At 45.8% G+C, this 16,378-nt stretch overlaps 1 protein-coding gene across 2 annotated transcripts in view; it reads left to right on the forward strand.

The window, feature by feature from the left end:
• NFRKB (nuclear factor related to kappaB binding protein) overlaps window positions 1–16,378 on the forward strand; it is a 38,141-nt gene that overhangs the window by 13,416 nt on the left and 8,347 nt on the right. Inside the window, exons 12-25 of one of the 2 annotated variants that reach the window (XM_019509355.1) lie at window positions 422–487; window positions 2,344–2,423; window positions 2,501–2,544; window positions 4,043–4,103; window positions 5,225–5,399; window positions 6,588–6,694; window positions 7,168–7,291; window positions 7,808–7,887; window positions 8,837–9,057; window positions 9,177–9,456; window positions 10,965–11,186; window positions 11,760–12,539; window positions 13,794–13,900; window positions 15,260–15,395. In XM_019509355.1, coding sequence (XP_019364900.1) covers window positions 422–487; window positions 2,344–2,423; window positions 2,501–2,544; window positions 4,043–4,103; window positions 5,225–5,399; window positions 6,588–6,694; window positions 7,168–7,291; window positions 7,808–7,887; window positions 8,837–9,057; window positions 9,177–9,456; window positions 10,965–11,186; window positions 11,760–12,539; window positions 13,794–13,900; window positions 15,260–15,395 — 2,483 coding nt within the window. The remainder of the gene's footprint in view (window positions 1–421; window positions 488–2,343; window positions 2,424–2,500; window positions 2,545–4,042; window positions 4,104–5,224; window positions 5,400–6,587; window positions 6,695–7,167; window positions 7,292–7,807; window positions 7,888–8,836; window positions 9,058–9,176; window positions 9,457–10,964; window positions 11,187–11,759; window positions 12,540–13,793; window positions 13,901–15,259; window positions 15,396–16,378) is intronic. The other variant, XM_019509363.1, reaches the window with a different exon arrangement.

The raw sequence follows: 16,378 nt of genomic DNA on the forward strand, positions 1-16,378 counted from the left end.
GCATTAATATATATATATATATATATATATATATATATTTTTATAACAGTGATTGTAATATGAATACTTTGGGAACTGAACTGAAGAGTTCTAAATTCATCTTACATAGCCAAGAAGCATCCATTGTATGGTAGCAACTTCAGGTTTCTTCCAGTCTGAACTGGATTTGAACTGACAGCGTCAGTGAAGGTTCAGTATCTTGCTCCTCTGCTCTCTGGGGTTTGCAGTGCCAACCTTAAGCTGCTAATATACCCTCTAGCACCTTTAGCAATGACATATGTAGAGCTGTGGTTAGCTAATCAGTTAAAGTGCCTTATTCATCATTGCAAATCTAATTTGGCAGCTTTAAATGTAGTTTAGAATTTTCCATGTGTATCTTCGTAAAGCATTGGACATGAAAACCACATCTTTTTAATTGCAGATGTTCCTCCCAGTTTTTCTCCATTTGTTGAATTCAAGGAAAAATCCCAGCAGTGGAAATTGCTTGGTCAGTAACTTGTTCCCTGCCTTGTTTTTATAATAGTTAAGGTTGGATGTTTTTTCTAGGTGTCATGTTTCAGCTACTTCAGTGTTCAACACCTCCTGTCTTTTTTTAGCCTGCAAGGTTTTTCTTGTCTCATCAGTAAGGTCAGCAGGAGAGATTCGGGTATATTTGGGTAAAGTGGGATATGACAGCTTCCTTAGTGTTGCTGACCTGACTGTCCCTTCTCTTCTTCTCCAGGCTGCTAGAACATCTCATATATTTGCTCTTTTTTCTATTGCCTTACTTCTAAGGAGCACTAAGTATACTGCACACACTGATGAATTAAGCTGCTCTATGAGACAGAACAGTAAAACGGTCTCCATTTTAAAAGGAGAACTGAGACCCCCTCTACATGTGCAGGTAAGGGCACAAAGGGATCTAATGTGTAATCCACACAATCCTGCCTCCTGCATGCCACGCGACTGTGGGATCGCACATTGGATCCTATTGTGCCTTACTGCTGGTTCAGGGAAGCCTGATCCTGGGCTCCCCCTGCATCAACAAGAAATAGGGTCCTGCACCTGGAAGCCCCCTCTGCTGATGGGCTGCCAGCTGTGGGACATCCCACACACTCCCTGGGGTTGGGATATCACAGCAGCGCCCCACATGGGGTGCAGCCAGAACAGAGAGTCCTGTCAGCTGCGGACTCTCCCAACCGTGGGGGTGTGTGAGGTGCTCTGCATCTGGGAGTTCACAGCAGATGTGGTGTCCTAGCTGCTACATGGAACGTCTCAGTGGCTGAGAGATCACAGCTGCTGCAGTCTCCCATCCTGGGGACCATTGCCTACATGTGCAAATTAAACCTAGATAGAAACCAGCTGTAAAGTTATTACACATTTTTGAGCAATGACCTTACAGCTCGTTGGACCTTTTTAAGGCGCCATAGTTAGTTTGCACATGTAGCCAGTCTAAATTTATCATGCAGTTAGCCAGATAATTGTGTAATAGATATAACATATATAGGGGACCTGAGATGCAGATTGATAAGGAGCTTGCCCAATGAGTTAATGGTACAGCTGGCAGCAGAACCCAGGCCTCTTGTATTCTAATTCTGTTTACTTATCTGGCCAAATTTCGTATCTTAACCACAGTAATTCTTGCTCAGATTTGAACTGGGAAGATACTCTTCCAGATCCATGTTTTCAGAATTATGGGAGTGGGGGTGTTACACTCCCTTTTGCTGAGGGATTTGGGTTCACTTGCACCATTCAGCATGCCATCCCTTTCCTGCTCAGACAAAAGCTACAGTTTTAATCCTTTCACAGCTGAATTACTAGCAGTACTTAGCAGCTTTGAAAAGCTGAAACTGTAACTGTTGCTGAAGATTGGACTCCATAGTCAGATTCAGGATTTTGAAAAGAGTTCAAATAGTCGGCAGGGCGGTGAAATAAGAGAACAGTAACTAAATTGCAAATTGCTAAAGAAAGAATAGCTTGATTAGAGGAACATCAAACCATTAAAAAGGAGAGACGTGGATCATTAATACCTGTTGAGTGAAGAGCAATTAACAGGAAAAAAGTAGGTTCTAATGAGCTGTGAAATTAGTTGACTCTCAGTTGGCTGCCTGAGTAGAAATGCCACTGCTGCTATTCTGGACGGAAAATCAGCTTTCATGCTTAAGACACACACCCCAATTTTGGACAGCTAATTTTGTGGGGGATGGTGCATGTGGTATGCAAGTAAATATAGTAATTGAGGTATCTCTGCTGTGATCTAAACAATGAGGGCGGTTTTGGACACTAATGGAAGAACAAGCAGCAGGGTGCTAGTTACAAAAAAGTGACTCCTGTTGCCTCTTTCCTTTGGTCTTTTTGTACCAGGCTCTTCCCAAGACCTTGAGAAGGAATTGGCAGCACTTTTTCAACTCTGGTTGGAGACCAAAGACCAGATGTTTTTCAAGGTGAGGCAGAGAATCCCTTAGTAGTGCTGATCCCAGCTGGTTATGCACCTGTCTGACGTTTCTTTGTTTCTCAATAGGAAAATGAAGACAGTCCAGATGCCACCACACCAGTTCCCAGGGTGTAAGTATATGGTACTGAGGTAGCCAGAAACCGTGGTCTTATGAAAAATGCTACAGTGGTGTTCGATACTCAGGCCTGTGAGCCTAAATCACTATATCTGCAGTAGATATTACTATGTGCACTCCCCTCTGAAGAGCTAGTTACAAAAAAACACCACTTGGCTAGTGGCAGTTACTTAAGCGATAATGAAAAATTCTCCCTCCTCTTTGTCAGCTTACTGCAGATAGCTGCCTCAGAGGTCTTTGAGTCTTTGCTGGCCTTACTGATGACATAAATAAGCCTTGCAGCTCCAGTACAGCCTCAGGAGAGTGAGCTGGATTCTGTCCTATTTTATGCACTACCAGCATCAGTTCATTTCTGATTATGTAATCTTCACTACTAGTGATGATATATTGGTGATAGAAAGAACACAGCTGGGCTTTCAAATCCCAGGTGTAATTAAGTGTTCTGGCCAGATTCCTACTCTGGACATTTACTTTCTGCTTCCCTGAGCTCCCTCTACCATTTTGATTAAATGGGAGGGGTTTTTTGGGTTTGTTTTTTTTTTTTTTTCCCCCCCTAGTGCTGGATTGATTGTTTTGTTATGGCTGTGCATTGTTAACAGAAGCTACATTCCAGTCTAGCAGTGGCAGCATTTTGATGGTCCCATATTACGGATACACAGTGTGTGAAAAGATGCTCATAGAAATGTGTAAGAGCTTTCTGTATTCTGATAAATCTACCTCACAGGGAGATTCAAATATCCCCATGTTATAGAAACATAAATCATAGTTAGTAGGGTCGGAAGGGACCTGAGCAGATAATCAAGTCCGACCCCATGCCATGGCAGGAAAGGGTACTGGGGTCAGACGACCCCAGCAAGGTGTTAGCCTCCTCTTAAAGACCCCCACGGTAGGAGCCAGCACCACTTCTCTTGGAAGTTGGTTCCAGATCCTAGCTGCCCTGACAGTGAAGTAGCGCCTCGTGATATCTAGCCTAAATCTACCCTCTGCCAGCTTGTCTCCATTATTTCTTGTCACTCCTGGGAGTGCTCAGGGGAACAGGGACTCCCCCAGTGCCTGCTGATCCCCCCTGACTAGTTTGTAAACGGCCACTAGATCCCCCCTCAGCCTTCTCTTGTGCAGGCTGAACAGGTTCAGGTCCCTTAGCCTTTCCTCATAGGGCCTGCCCTGCTGCCCCCGATCAGATCGGGCTGCGGAGAGACAAAGTGACTTTTCCGAGAGTTATCCAGATGGAATAAGGGGCAGAAGCCAAGTTTCCTGACTCTCAGTACCATGCTCTAATCTTTAGTTGGCCCCCACCTTTCTCCAGATGCAGTCTAGAGAACACTAAGTTCTGTAAAGAGCATTTCATCCTTATAAATGTAAGTTCATTAAGAATCAGTTTCTTCTCATGTAGATACATTTGCAGAGAGGGTGTGAGGAGTTGGTCGTATATGATGTCATTTGGCTGCAGTTTGCCTGTAGTCACTCAGTGCTGATGACTATCTTTGTTTCAGAAGGACTGACTATGTAGTCCGACCCAGCACTGGGGAGGAGAAACGTGTCTTCCAGGAGCAGGTGAGGAGAGAATACTCTTTGTTTTAACATGAATGGCCTGAAAACTGAATTTGCTCAGGGTAAGGTGAATCCATAGCCTGATCTGGAACAGGAATTATTTACTACAAACTTAAGCAAAAAAGTGTTGCTGTAACAAATACACTGCCTTTACATGGCTGCTGCAGTTACTAGCTGAATCATGCTGCACTGAGAACATAGCCTGGCAGTTTCTGCTCCAAATCCAGGAGTGTTATTCCCACAAGGTATAAAAGAGCAAATCTATTCAGATAGTAATGCCAGGATTTGTATCCCCATTGGAGCTTCCAATACTTGAAGGTGACTTAGCCACGTGCACCTGAGCTAGTCTGGACTGAAGCAGCACAAAACAAGTGGTATATGCATGTGCACGCAGACCTGGCAGCATTATTTGTAGCGCTTGTTGGTTCCAGTAAGTCTTTTTCAGCTAGCAGTCCATTTAAGGATTTATGTACTGTGGAGCAGATATTCACCTCTTCTGTATGTGTGCCCACTGATAAGGGCAGGTCTGTGAAAGGCGAGGTATGGATATGGAGATCTTTGCCAAATGACAGTGCAAAGGATTGGGAGGATGTGTTTTATATGTGGACAAGAATCCTCGCTAACCTCTCTTACCTGTTCAGACTACTTTGCTAAAAAGAAACTAAGCTGATGGAATTGCCCTTCCATGTCTGGAGTCTAAATGATTTAAAACTTACGATAGTACCTTAATTTCTGCCATGACTAGTGTACTTCACGCTTAATCTCCTTGACCCTGAAAGGGCTGCGTGCATTAGCGGGCTGAAACGCAGCAAGACTTGTTTTTCTTAAAAATAAGCCTCATGTTAACATGGTGTCCCATATGCTGAGGTCTGGGAAGTGCTCGTAGTTGGGTGCTTCAAAGAGAGGCTTGAGAAACCCTAATGCCCTTCATTGTGTAGCTCTGAATCAGAAGAAATAGCTGATATTTGTTTTAAGCCTTGAAGCATGAGAAATGTCAGTGATTTCATGCTTGCTACAGAGTAAATGTTGGTGTAAAAGTAACTGCCATGCTCATAAGGAGCTAATAAGATGTCTTCACTGTGTAACTTATTCTCCACTGTTCCCCTTTTATTCCCCACTTGCAGGAGCGCTACCGTTACAGCCAGCCCCACAAGGCCTTCACCTTTCGCATGCATGGCTTTGAGTCAGTTGTTGGTCCTGTGAAGGGCGTGTTTGACAAGGAGACCTCATTGAACAAAGCTCGAGAGCATTCTCTCCTGCGATCAGACAGGCCAGCATATGTCACTATCTTGTCCCTTGGTAAGGCAGTAGCACTCTTTGCAATACAACTTTTTATGATACTGTTTAATTGAGATTGCATCACAGGGGGCTTTGCATAGCTAGCTCATAATAGTGGAACGGAATTAGGTGACCTAAGCAAGAAAGAAAAGATGCTTGAAATAAGGTATTAATAGGGTGATTCAGAGAGCTTGTTCCAGATGACAGAAACAGAAGAGACTTGCTTTTCAGCCTGTGTTGATCTGTAAGTAAGAAGTGGGGAGGAGAGTGAAGGAGAGATGCACAGATGTGGAGCCTGGCTAGGAGAAGTGCTCAAAGTATTAGAAAAACAACAAAGGTGCTTTTGAACTGTGTCCTGGTACAATGGTCCTGTGATTGTGCATGTGTGGGACTTGGAGGTGGTTGAAAAGGAAACTGCTAGCCAAGATAGGCAAGGTGAATATGGGACTGGAGTGGGAGTAAACCTAATATTACTCTCATAATCTAATGCTTGCTTTTAGCTCTCTTGAGTAGCATTTTGTCTGGGATTTGTTGGGGGGGGGGGTTGTGCCCATTGAAGAAAAAAGTATGAACTTTACAGATCTTCCATTAGTTTGGAAAGAGCCTGTTGCAGACTAGTGATCCAGGGGGTTTAGCTCATGTCTGAGTGTGCAGTATGTTTTTCGTCACAGCATAATCCGCTTTGGAGGAGAGAGCTATCATTCTTCTGACGGAAGGCCTGTTAGTGTGGTCTGCAGTGCAGGTAAAGCTAGATGAGACTCATGGCTGCCCCCTGGCTGTAACTGAGTTGGAGACAAAGGCTATCAATTTCAGATTTTTATTGTTGAAGTGATCTCTATTCGTTTACTGAGGAAAATTCAGATGGGAGCAAGTAGGAGGATAAGAAGGTATTTTTGCACTTAAATCAATGAATAAGAGGACATGATGATCGTGTCCTAGCTTGGGGTCCTCTCCATTTGTCATAGTGGTCCTCTGTCTTTGGGTACTCTAGTCTGTGGCAGAGCTATGCAGGTGATAGAGCTCAGACTTCTGAGGTCATTTCTCTAACACCCAGGCCAGCAAGTGTTGAAGATGCTGCATATGAATAGTTCTTTATAGTCTGCTCAGTCATAAATATTAATGGGTTCTGGGAAGGTATTCCTGGATAGAGCTTAGTCAGAGGAAGAGCCTTTGAGTTTTCCTCATAGAGCCTAAACTTTCTCTTTTCAGTGCGGGATGCAGCAGCCCGCCTTCCTAATGGAGAAGGAACACGTGCTGAAATCTGTGAACTGCTTAAAGATTCTCAGTTCCTGGCTCCTGATGTCACCAGTGCCCAAGTAAGTTAGACAAAAATAATCCATATAAAGCTCAGCATACTTACACTTCAGAAACAAGTATCCCTCCTACAGCATGCACTGTTCAGAAAAGGCAATATTCAGTGACTCAGTAGCTTGTGGCTCATTGATTTGGAAATGAGATCCGTGTACCGTTTTACTGTTTTACTACAACACTCTTGCCTTGTGCTCTAGAGGACTAAAGCACAGATAGTAGGCTATATGTGTCCCACCGAGTTAATACTGTGGTCTACAGCTTCTCATATTAAGTAGGGGGTCATTGCCTACAGAGACTCCATCTGAATAGCAAGTAACATCCTATATAGTCATTTGCATTTCAAAGGCTGCACCTCCTTATTCAAAAGAAGGTTGCTAACAATTTGTAAGATTCATACTCCTCACCATTTATCAGTATGACCATTGTTGGGCCAAACTTGGGCTCTTTAAGTTATTGTGAGTTTTGACTTTTTATCCAGGTTAATACTGTGGTTAGTGGTGCTCTGGACCGGCTCCATTATGAGAAAGATCCTTGTGTGAAATACGATATTGGACGTAAACTGTGGATATATCTGCACCGGGACAGGAGTGAAGAGGAGTTTGGTAGGTCCTGACCTGTTAATATTGCTGTTTTTACCTTAGTAGAAATTAAAACTTTAAAAAACTCATTTAACTTTCATTTTTCAAGCTGCTTGTTGTGGATGAAGTAACTGATAGTTTTCTTTCCCTCTAGTCACTTTCTGATCCTGATGAAACCATTTCATCCACAGTTAAATTGATCTATGGAATAATATAACAAAATGAAAGGCTTGACTATTGAGTCAGAAAAATTACGTTCCATGCACAAGAAATGTGTGTCCAGACATGTACGCATAACTGATGATTGAGTATTTGATTGTTAGTGCATTTCATGCATATTTCTTACTAATAGTCTTCCTTGTTTCTGGACAGGCTACCAGGTCTTTCAGTTTGCTATATTATGAACTTGATTTGTTACTGACAGTTTCTGATTACAGTGTCTCAAAATGAAGGTACAGTGATGAATGAATGGTGATGTGGCTCTGCTGCATCAGTTTCAGTCTCTGTTCAGGGACTGTAAGTAATTGTTCTTGTTTACAGAGCGGATTCACCAAGCTCAGGCTGCTGCAGCAAAGGCCAAGAAAGCCCTTCAGCAGAAACCTAAACCTGCAGCCAAGACAGTAAGTTGTCTTGTTTAGGGATAGGATGATTTGGGGAATTGAGACTGGGATACAGAGTTATTGGGTCAAATTTAGCTCCTGTCCCTAGTGGTACAGAATAACTGCCATCAACTGGACCTAACATTCATATATACAGAATGAATTGGTGATTCGTAGTCCCAAGAACATGGATGCTAGTCCTCTGGAAACAAAATCACCACCATGACTGGCATTAATTGTCAGCCCTCCTGGTGGTCTCAACTGAAAGGCCATGGAAACTGAACTACGCTCCCTGCCTTGGGTATGGACCTCCACAGCTCGTGTGTGTGTCTGTGTGTGTGACATGCCTTTCTGTTGCCTGTGCTATAGGCCCGTGGATAAATAGGAGACTTGGCTCTCCACAACTCTTGGTCCAGCATTCATTTATTGACATGAAATGAATTAAACAATTTAAAGTGACATTTTCAACTAGTGAATTAGCCAACTAGCAACAACATAAGAATTGCTCTACTGGGTCATACCAATGGTCCATCTACCCCAGTACCTTGTCTCTGAGAGTGGCAGGCATGGCTGTTACAGAGGGAGAACAGGGAGCTCTATCCTGTTTTAAGTACCTGCCTGGCATCCACCATTATTGATTTAGAGCTGACAGAGGAAGCGCCTGCAACTTTTTTGTTCCATAGCTGTTAAGAGGTGGGAGGCTTGGGTTGCATGGCAGACACGAACTCTTTATACATCCACCACTGTAAAAATGCAGTCCCCTCAGAACAGCAGTAGAGAAACTGCCCAAAGCCCCCTGTGCCATAATGGTAGAAAAGAGGATCGTCACCTCTTATTTCAGGGTCCAGCTCTGTGGGTTCATGCATATCTATGTAGAATGTGGTGCTCCAGTTTAAGATTTCCCATGCACAGCAGGTGACCTGGGCTGTTTTCCACAAGAATGCCCACCCTAATTATGATTCTGTTGCAGAAATCTAGCAGTAAGGAGAGCTCTGTGAAAGCGCTCCCCAGCAGCACTTCAGAGCCAGGCCAGCTGAGCCTCAGTGACTCCAGCATGCCACCAACCCCTGTGACTCCTTTGACTCCCACCACGCCAGCATTGCCAGCAACACCCATTTCACCCCCACCAGTTTCTGTGGTTAGCAAGAACGTGCCTAGTGTTGGACCAGAGCCAGCTAAACCCAGCCCAAGGTAACATTTCTTCTTTTACTTTTCCTCTGTCAACAAATAGCAAGTTTATTACCACATGAGCACTTGATTTCTCTCATCTCCTTTCTGCATTAATCTGCTGGCTTTCCATTTGTCCATAGCGTTCTCTTAGTGTCATCCCCTGCCATGCCGCAGCTTGGAACACTTCTTTCCACAGCTCAAAGCGCACAGACACAAGCTGGGCCGCAGCCGCCACCCCCTACCCGGGTGGTAAGCCATACTGCCTCCTCAGGGCTTCCGCAGGTCCGTGTAGTGACTGCACAGTCCAGCCTCCCACCTGCATCTCAGCAAGCCCCTGTGGTAGCACAGCAACCGCAACCTGCATCAGTGCCTCAGATCCGTGTTCCAGCTACAGCCACTCAAACCAAAGTACTGCCACAGGTGAGAGTGGTGATGTGGGAAGCATGGGCCAAGTCTAGTGCCTTTCATCATGATGGATCCTGTAGCATTAGGAGTTACAGGCTGTAAGTGCCCACTTCTAATAGACAGTTGCATCTGGAGTGGAACAAATGAGCTCTGCACAGGTGCTCAGTATTTTTATCTTTCATTTATTTGGCTCCCAGAGTGTAAACAGAACTCAGTCATTGGAAAAAATCCAAAGAACCTGCTGCATAAGACCAAGCAAATGATGGCTAGGAAAGGAAGCTGAGTAGAGGGGTCATTGGGAGAAGGAAGATGATTCCAGGAAGAAGTAGGTTTTAAGAACTGCGTGAAAGATGGCCTTAGTGAAGGCAGTTTGAGGAGGAAGCTGTATAGTAGACAAGGAGTGAAAAAGAAAATCAGAAAATGGAGGAGGAAAAAGAGGGACAAGATTTAAGGCAGTAAGAGAGAAGCCTGTGAAGGGACTCAAGTTAGAGTGTTGATATAATCAGAGTGACCTGCCAGGAAGGTGAGGTTTGTTCCGTCTGGAAATTGCGGAAGTGAGAGGTGGGGAAGCCAGATGGAGGGTAATTACAAAAACCAGTGATAGGTGAGGTTTTGGGGACCAGGAAGGTTCCTCTTGTGACACTTACATAATGCAATAGGACCCTGATCCCTAGGCGTCTTTGGGCACCACAGCAATACAGATAATTACAAAGTTGTGAAGTCACAAAGTGACTGATACCAGCAGCGGAAACTGGGCAAAGGATGCATGTCCTTAATAACAGCAGTGCTCATATTCTGGCCCACTGGTCAGTTCTGGCCACGTTATCTGGTCCATCGGCCTCCCCAGGGGTCTGGATATTTGGCAGTGAGGGAGCAGCGGTGGTGTTAATTGCCATTCCCTTGCTGCCAAATTTCTAGACCTCTGGGGTGTCCTGCAAGCCAGGTGATGTGGCCTGGCATGCAGTGGGGCTAGAGCCCTGGGTCATGCCACAGCCAAATCAAGCACATGAGGTTGAGTTGGTATGCAGACTGGCCCTGCACCCCTCATCTGGCCTACAGGGCCAGAAGATTGAGCCCTCTGCTTTATAGTAAGGAGGAAGAAATAATACGGTGGAGGTAAAAGGGGAGGTAGCAGATTGTAGAGTTGTCTGAAGATAGTGTTTCAAGAGGAAAGATGGTTTGATTTGGGGAACTTTAAAGGTGGCTGGAGGTCTGAGGAAAAGTCAGAGGCATCAGGAAAGTTGGAATGGGGGAACAGCTAATACTGTTTATGTGGGTTACCAGCATTTTGGTCTTGTACACTTGGCAGTATGGATCTCTGCAGTACAGATTTGTGGATAGACTGGGGTGTTTCACAACCTTGAAGAAGAGAGTATCAGATAAGGACTCGGAGATAGGAGAGGTGCATAGATTGGATCGGGTTGAAAGTTCCAGCCAACCTGGGCAATGTGGGATCAAGCAGAATATAGGTGTGATGGAGCCAAGTACCTTACCTGTGAACATGTCTCTTGCCTTCACATTAGGCTGTTATGACCCTACCAGTGAAAGCCCAAACCAGCCCAGTGCAGGTGCAGCGACCAGGAGCTTCTGTGACAGGACAGACGGGCATCACTGTGACAGGCCTCTCTGCAGCACCCAGTCCCACAGTAAAGCCGGTAACCAGCTCTCCTGGCAGCTCTGCACCAAGCTCCTCCTCTACCACCACGGTCATCCAGAATATAGCTGGCCAGAACATCATCAAGCAGGTGAGAAGTGCATGGTAGAGGAGTGCTCTCTGTAAGCTATCTATTTCCTGTTTATTGTGGCCTGGCAAAGGGCTGGGGTACCCAGATGTGAACAGCTAGTGCAAAATGCATTGAGTTCCTTACTGTTTGAGTTTATTGCCCACACAAATTCAGGCAGTTTATGGTTTGCCATAGTTGGGTGCCATTTGCAAATGTCAGTGCCTCATTTGCAATGCAGTTGGGCATGTTTACAAGTAAGATTAGTTTGTATGGAATGTGCAGGCACCACATGGAAATTCTGATCCTTTGATTCACAAGCCCAGAATGTCGGCTGTTCTCTCCCCTCAACTCAGTTGCAAGGAGACTGGCTCCAACCATCTGTGTCTCTTGTGGTGGTGGAAAGGGCCATCTAATGAGTGAGTTGTCAAAACCTTTTCCAGCATCACATCAGGCTCTAGCATCTTGTTGGACCGTTGATCCAATTCTGAGAGGAAGAGAGAAGAACACCATCTGCTGAAAGACAACATTTTTTTTGCATTTGGCTGTTTTGGGGCATTTGCTGGTTTGATATAATTATGGTACTTTGTTTTTTAGGTGGCTATTACGGGGCAGCTAGGCATGAAGACCCAGGCTGGAAGTGGCATCCCACTCACAGCTACTAACTTTCGGATCCAAGGCAAGGATGTGCTGCGCCTGCCTCCCTCCTCCATCACCACCGATGCCAAAGGACAGACTGTGCTGCGTATCACTCCAGACATGATGGCTACTCTTGCCAAGTCCCAAGTCACTACAGTCAAACTGACTCAGGATCTCTTCACAGCTGCTACTGGAACCAGTGCTACCGGGAAGGGCATCTCTGCAACTTTGCACGTGACATCCAATCCTGTGCAGTCTGCTGATACCCCAGCTAAGACTAGTCCAGCCAGTTCAGCTTCTCCCAGCCCAGCTGGCAGCACAGTGGTTAAAGTAACTCCTGACTTAAAGACTGCAGAGTCAACAAGCTCAGCTTTCAGACTGATGCCAGCTCTGGGCATGACTGTAGCAGATCAGAAGGGCAAAGCTATTACCACAGCAGCATCCACTGAGGCAAAGCCAGCTGCCACCATACGAATTGTGCAGGGGCTAGGGGTTATGCCACCCAAACCTGGGCAGACCATAACTGTAGCCACTCATGCCAAGCCCTCTTCTTCCACAGTAAGCATGCCTGGCACAGTTCACACCTCAGCAGTCTCTTTACCAACTATGAGTGCCACAGTATCAAAAGCGGTTGCTGTGGCCTCTGGAACAGCTGGCACTCCCATAACCATTGGAACAGGGGCCTCTGCTGTGAGGCAGGTGCCGGTGAGCACCACAGTGGTATCCACATCCCAGGCAGTAAGTTAATTGAGCTTTGTTTTTGTTTTTTTTGGAGGGGGGGAGCTCCATCCAGCCGTTCAGAAGGTGGCGGGGGGCAGCCCAGCCACAACCCAGCCTCATAAGGGAAGGGGGCATGGCATGGCCTGGCCCTGCAGAGGGCAATGGGGCATGGCTTGATCCCTGCATGGGGGAGGGTTTCATAGTTGTTAGGGGCTGGAAGGGACCTTACAGATCGAGTCCAGCCCCCCTGCACTTGGGCAGGAAAGACTGCTGGGCATCAAGATTCTTTTTGAAGATTGCCAGGGTGGATGACAATACCACCTCTGGGGGGGAACCTGTTCCAAACCCTCAGCATTTGACTTGTAAAGAGATTTTTCCTTATGTTAAAGAAGTTTGTGACCTGCCCTCAACTGGCCCTGTGAGGGAGGGGGCATGTGACCTGGCCTCAACTGACCCTGTGAGGGAGGAGGAAAGGGGGTCATGGCTTGACTTGTGGGAGGGGGTGGGGAAAGGGGCATGGCCCAGCCCCAACTTGTCCCTGTCCAGTGGGCAGGGAGAGGGGAGGAACAGGCTGTGGCCCCGATTCAGATATTGGGGGGGAAAGGAGGGCATGACCCAGCCTCATAAGGAGAGGCGGGCACAGCTTGGCTGCTCAAGGGGAAAGGGGGGGCTCTGCAAATACGACCCACAGTTTTTGGCAGGATCACTGTAACCTCCAAAGCACTGGTGAAGTCTTTTCTTCTTTTAAGCTTGTTTCACCGATAGCACTATAGCAGTGGCTAAAATTCCTGCATCTTGCAGTTCATTGTTTTTGCTCCAAAATAAGAATCTCTTGAACACTTATTTCTGTGTATGGGGAAGTTCTTGTTGCCTGCGTGACAAGGCAGTTTAGTAAAATGAATACTGTAATTTTCAAGTTTTATGCACAGCCTTTGTAACCTAAAACTGCATCTTGGAGGTTAGATTAGTGGCCTGTTTCTAGTTTTAGACTTGCGTGCTTTGAAATATGGGAGCTAAAATTAAGTAACCATCTTTCCCTGAGAAATACTGCTATAAGAAGGAGATGGTGATGTAGGGTGGATGGGGGAGTGAAATTTTGATGAGCCAGAAATGGTACAAAAATTTTATCAGCCAATGTAGTAATTGTCATTGGTTGCAGAACTGGGTATAGAAATAAGCAAATGTGATGCTTGTGCATTGTCAAGCTTGTTCCCTACATAAAAAGCTCTCCACTGCTACTAAAATAATTGAATATGCTTCTGCTTTCCCTAGGGTAAACTGCCAGCCCGAATCACAGTGCCACTATCAGTGATCAGCCAGCCAGTGAAAGGCAAGAGTGTGGTGACTGCTCCCATCATCAAGGGCAACCTTGGAGCCAAGTGAGTATTGTACAGAGAATGAAAAAACCTGCATGGCTTCCAGTGAGCAATGCTTCTTGCACTAAGTGATCTGAGAGGGGCAGTAGAGGATCAGGTTCATGTGTCTGTCTTACATGATCGGAAAAGGACCCTTGTTCAGTGCACTAGTCTGATAACTTATCTAATACCATTCATAATCACACCTTGTTTGCGCTGAGAAACTACTGCAGAAGTAGCTGTTTCAGTGTATGTTCAGTAACGTTCTAGTAATAGGCCATTGGTCCTACTAGTGTTGCTGTAGTTAACACCTCCAGACAGAGATTTCTACATGGTGGATTGCAGTTTGCATGCAGTAGGATGACATGTAAGCAATCCATGCCTGTGCAGCCTTCCTAGAGATGTGCTGTGGTGGATGACCATGACTGCCACCAGTGTAGCAGTCACATGACTACATGCAGTTTTTACGGCTGGAGTACATGGTCAATTTTTACATAACCTCTAGTCACTCAGTATCAGACCTTGCAGTCAAATGGGGAAAAATATTCGTACTAAACTAGCATCTAATGTACTAGCTAAGTACAGGTTACAGTTATATCACTTAAAATCTCTTTTGCACAATAACCTGAGTTCAGCAGAAGGTCTGAGCAACACTTTAGTGTCACAGTATTTATAAATACTGTGTAATGAGGCCATATCAGAATCCTGGACCCAGGTAGCTGGTCCCAGTCAGGAGATCAGGGCAAGTCATCCCCTGAACAAGTGCTACTTGCAGGAAGCCCAGAGTTGCTGAGCTCTGGTCCCAGCTGGGCCAAGTGAATCAGTTGAGGCAGCCAGTCCCCTGAAGCTCCAGGCAGCAAACGTTACCCACTGCAGCCCTAAAAGTTAGTCTCAGCCTGCAGTATCCTTGTCCTAGCAAAGGTGAAAGTTCTTGTTCCAGACCTATGTGCGTCCTTGCTGATCCTTCTAGTTCCAACTCCTCAGTCTGACTCTGGCTTCTGATTTTAATAAGACCCTTGGCCTTGCCTGATTCTGGTTCTCACTCTTGATTCTGGTTTGACCTTCAGCTCTGGCGTTTGGCTTCTGATCTTGGTTAACCTTTGTCTTACTCTGTCTCCTGCTATGGCTTCTGACCTCTGCCTGTTTTGACTTGGGCTAAACCCAAATCCATTTCTGATGCCAGACCCCTTCATATCCCCCACTCCTTGGGAAACTGATCTGGACTGTTTGTATGCTTCATGTGTCTAACTAGTAGGCAAGACTGCCCAAATCAGAGTTCCCTAACATACCTGTCCATACAAGTCTTAGGCTGAGTGTTACTGAGTTTGGGAGATCCTGCCCCATTGCCTCACTACTGATTTCTTAACTGCTTTGTTTTCTCAGCATTAGTGGACTGGGTAGGAACATCATCCTGACTACAATGCCAGCTGGGACCAAGCTGATTGCTGGGAACAAACCTGTGAGCTTTCTAACTGCACAGCAACTGCAACAGCTGCAACAACAAGGCCAGGCCACGCAGGTAAGGGCACATAGATGAACTGTTTTTTTTCTGATGTAGCATCTCCATGAGGGTGTCTCACCTGATATGGGAGGTTCTGTGGAAACTTATAGTGTTCACTCTGTGAATGCATGTATGTAGTGTCAGCACTTAGCATGTCTGACGTCTCATCCCATTCCTTTCCGTTGTATATTCTGTCCAGATAGTTGTTTTAAATATTCACGAACTGAGTTGTTCAATAATGAGAGGGAAAAAAAGCAGGAATAATATTAGCAGGTGAACAGTCAACATGCAGGCCTTCTTTTCTTCCTTTGTTCTCAGTAGAGGCTGAAGAGATTGCCTCTTTTACCTTATACTGCTGTAGCACCTACTTCTAGACACCTGCAGTTCTAACTCCCCCTCCTTCCTGGGGTAAATCAACTTTATGCACGAATACCCCCACCCATGAATTGGGTCTGATGCTGTAGAATACTGTGCGAGCCTTTCCTAATGCTCCTGTGGAAATGTATAGTATTTTACCAGATTTCTTATTCCAGAAAATCTGGGAAGGCAACAGATCTGGGTTTTTGTTCAAATGTCAGTTGAGCCTTTTTCTTTGTAGTTTGTTTGGCTCACCCCCAGCATTCCCTCTAAGCTGCGCAGTGTGCGCAGGCGGACTTATACCACGCTGCCAGGCATGCCTGTGCAGCCGTACATGCCACACAGCTTAGAGGGAGCACTGCTCCCCACCCTCACCACATCATCCTGGACCATCTGTGGATGCAGTTATCTTGTGGGTGCCAGACTCTTCTCTGCTTCCAAAGATGCTCCCTGGAGATTGCCAGTGGCCTATCTCTGGAATTTGGGAAAGCCAGGCAGGTGCTCCCATGGCTTGAGGGTTCCACCCTCCACAGAAATTCCTGGCATGCTCAGAACCACACACCTCAAGCCCTGGTAGTGTTTGCCCAGGACAGCAGAAGAATGAGGTGAGCTCCAGCTGCCCACACTCTTCTGTCATAAAGTAA

The sequence above is a fragment of the Gavialis gangeticus genome, unplaced genomic scaffold, assembly GCF_001723915.1.
Source record: "Gavialis gangeticus isolate Ggan-Ray unplaced genomic scaffold, GavGan_comp1, whole genome shotgun sequence".
Classification (NCBI taxonomy): domain Eukaryota; kingdom Metazoa; phylum Chordata; order Crocodylia; family Gavialidae; genus Gavialis; species Gavialis gangeticus.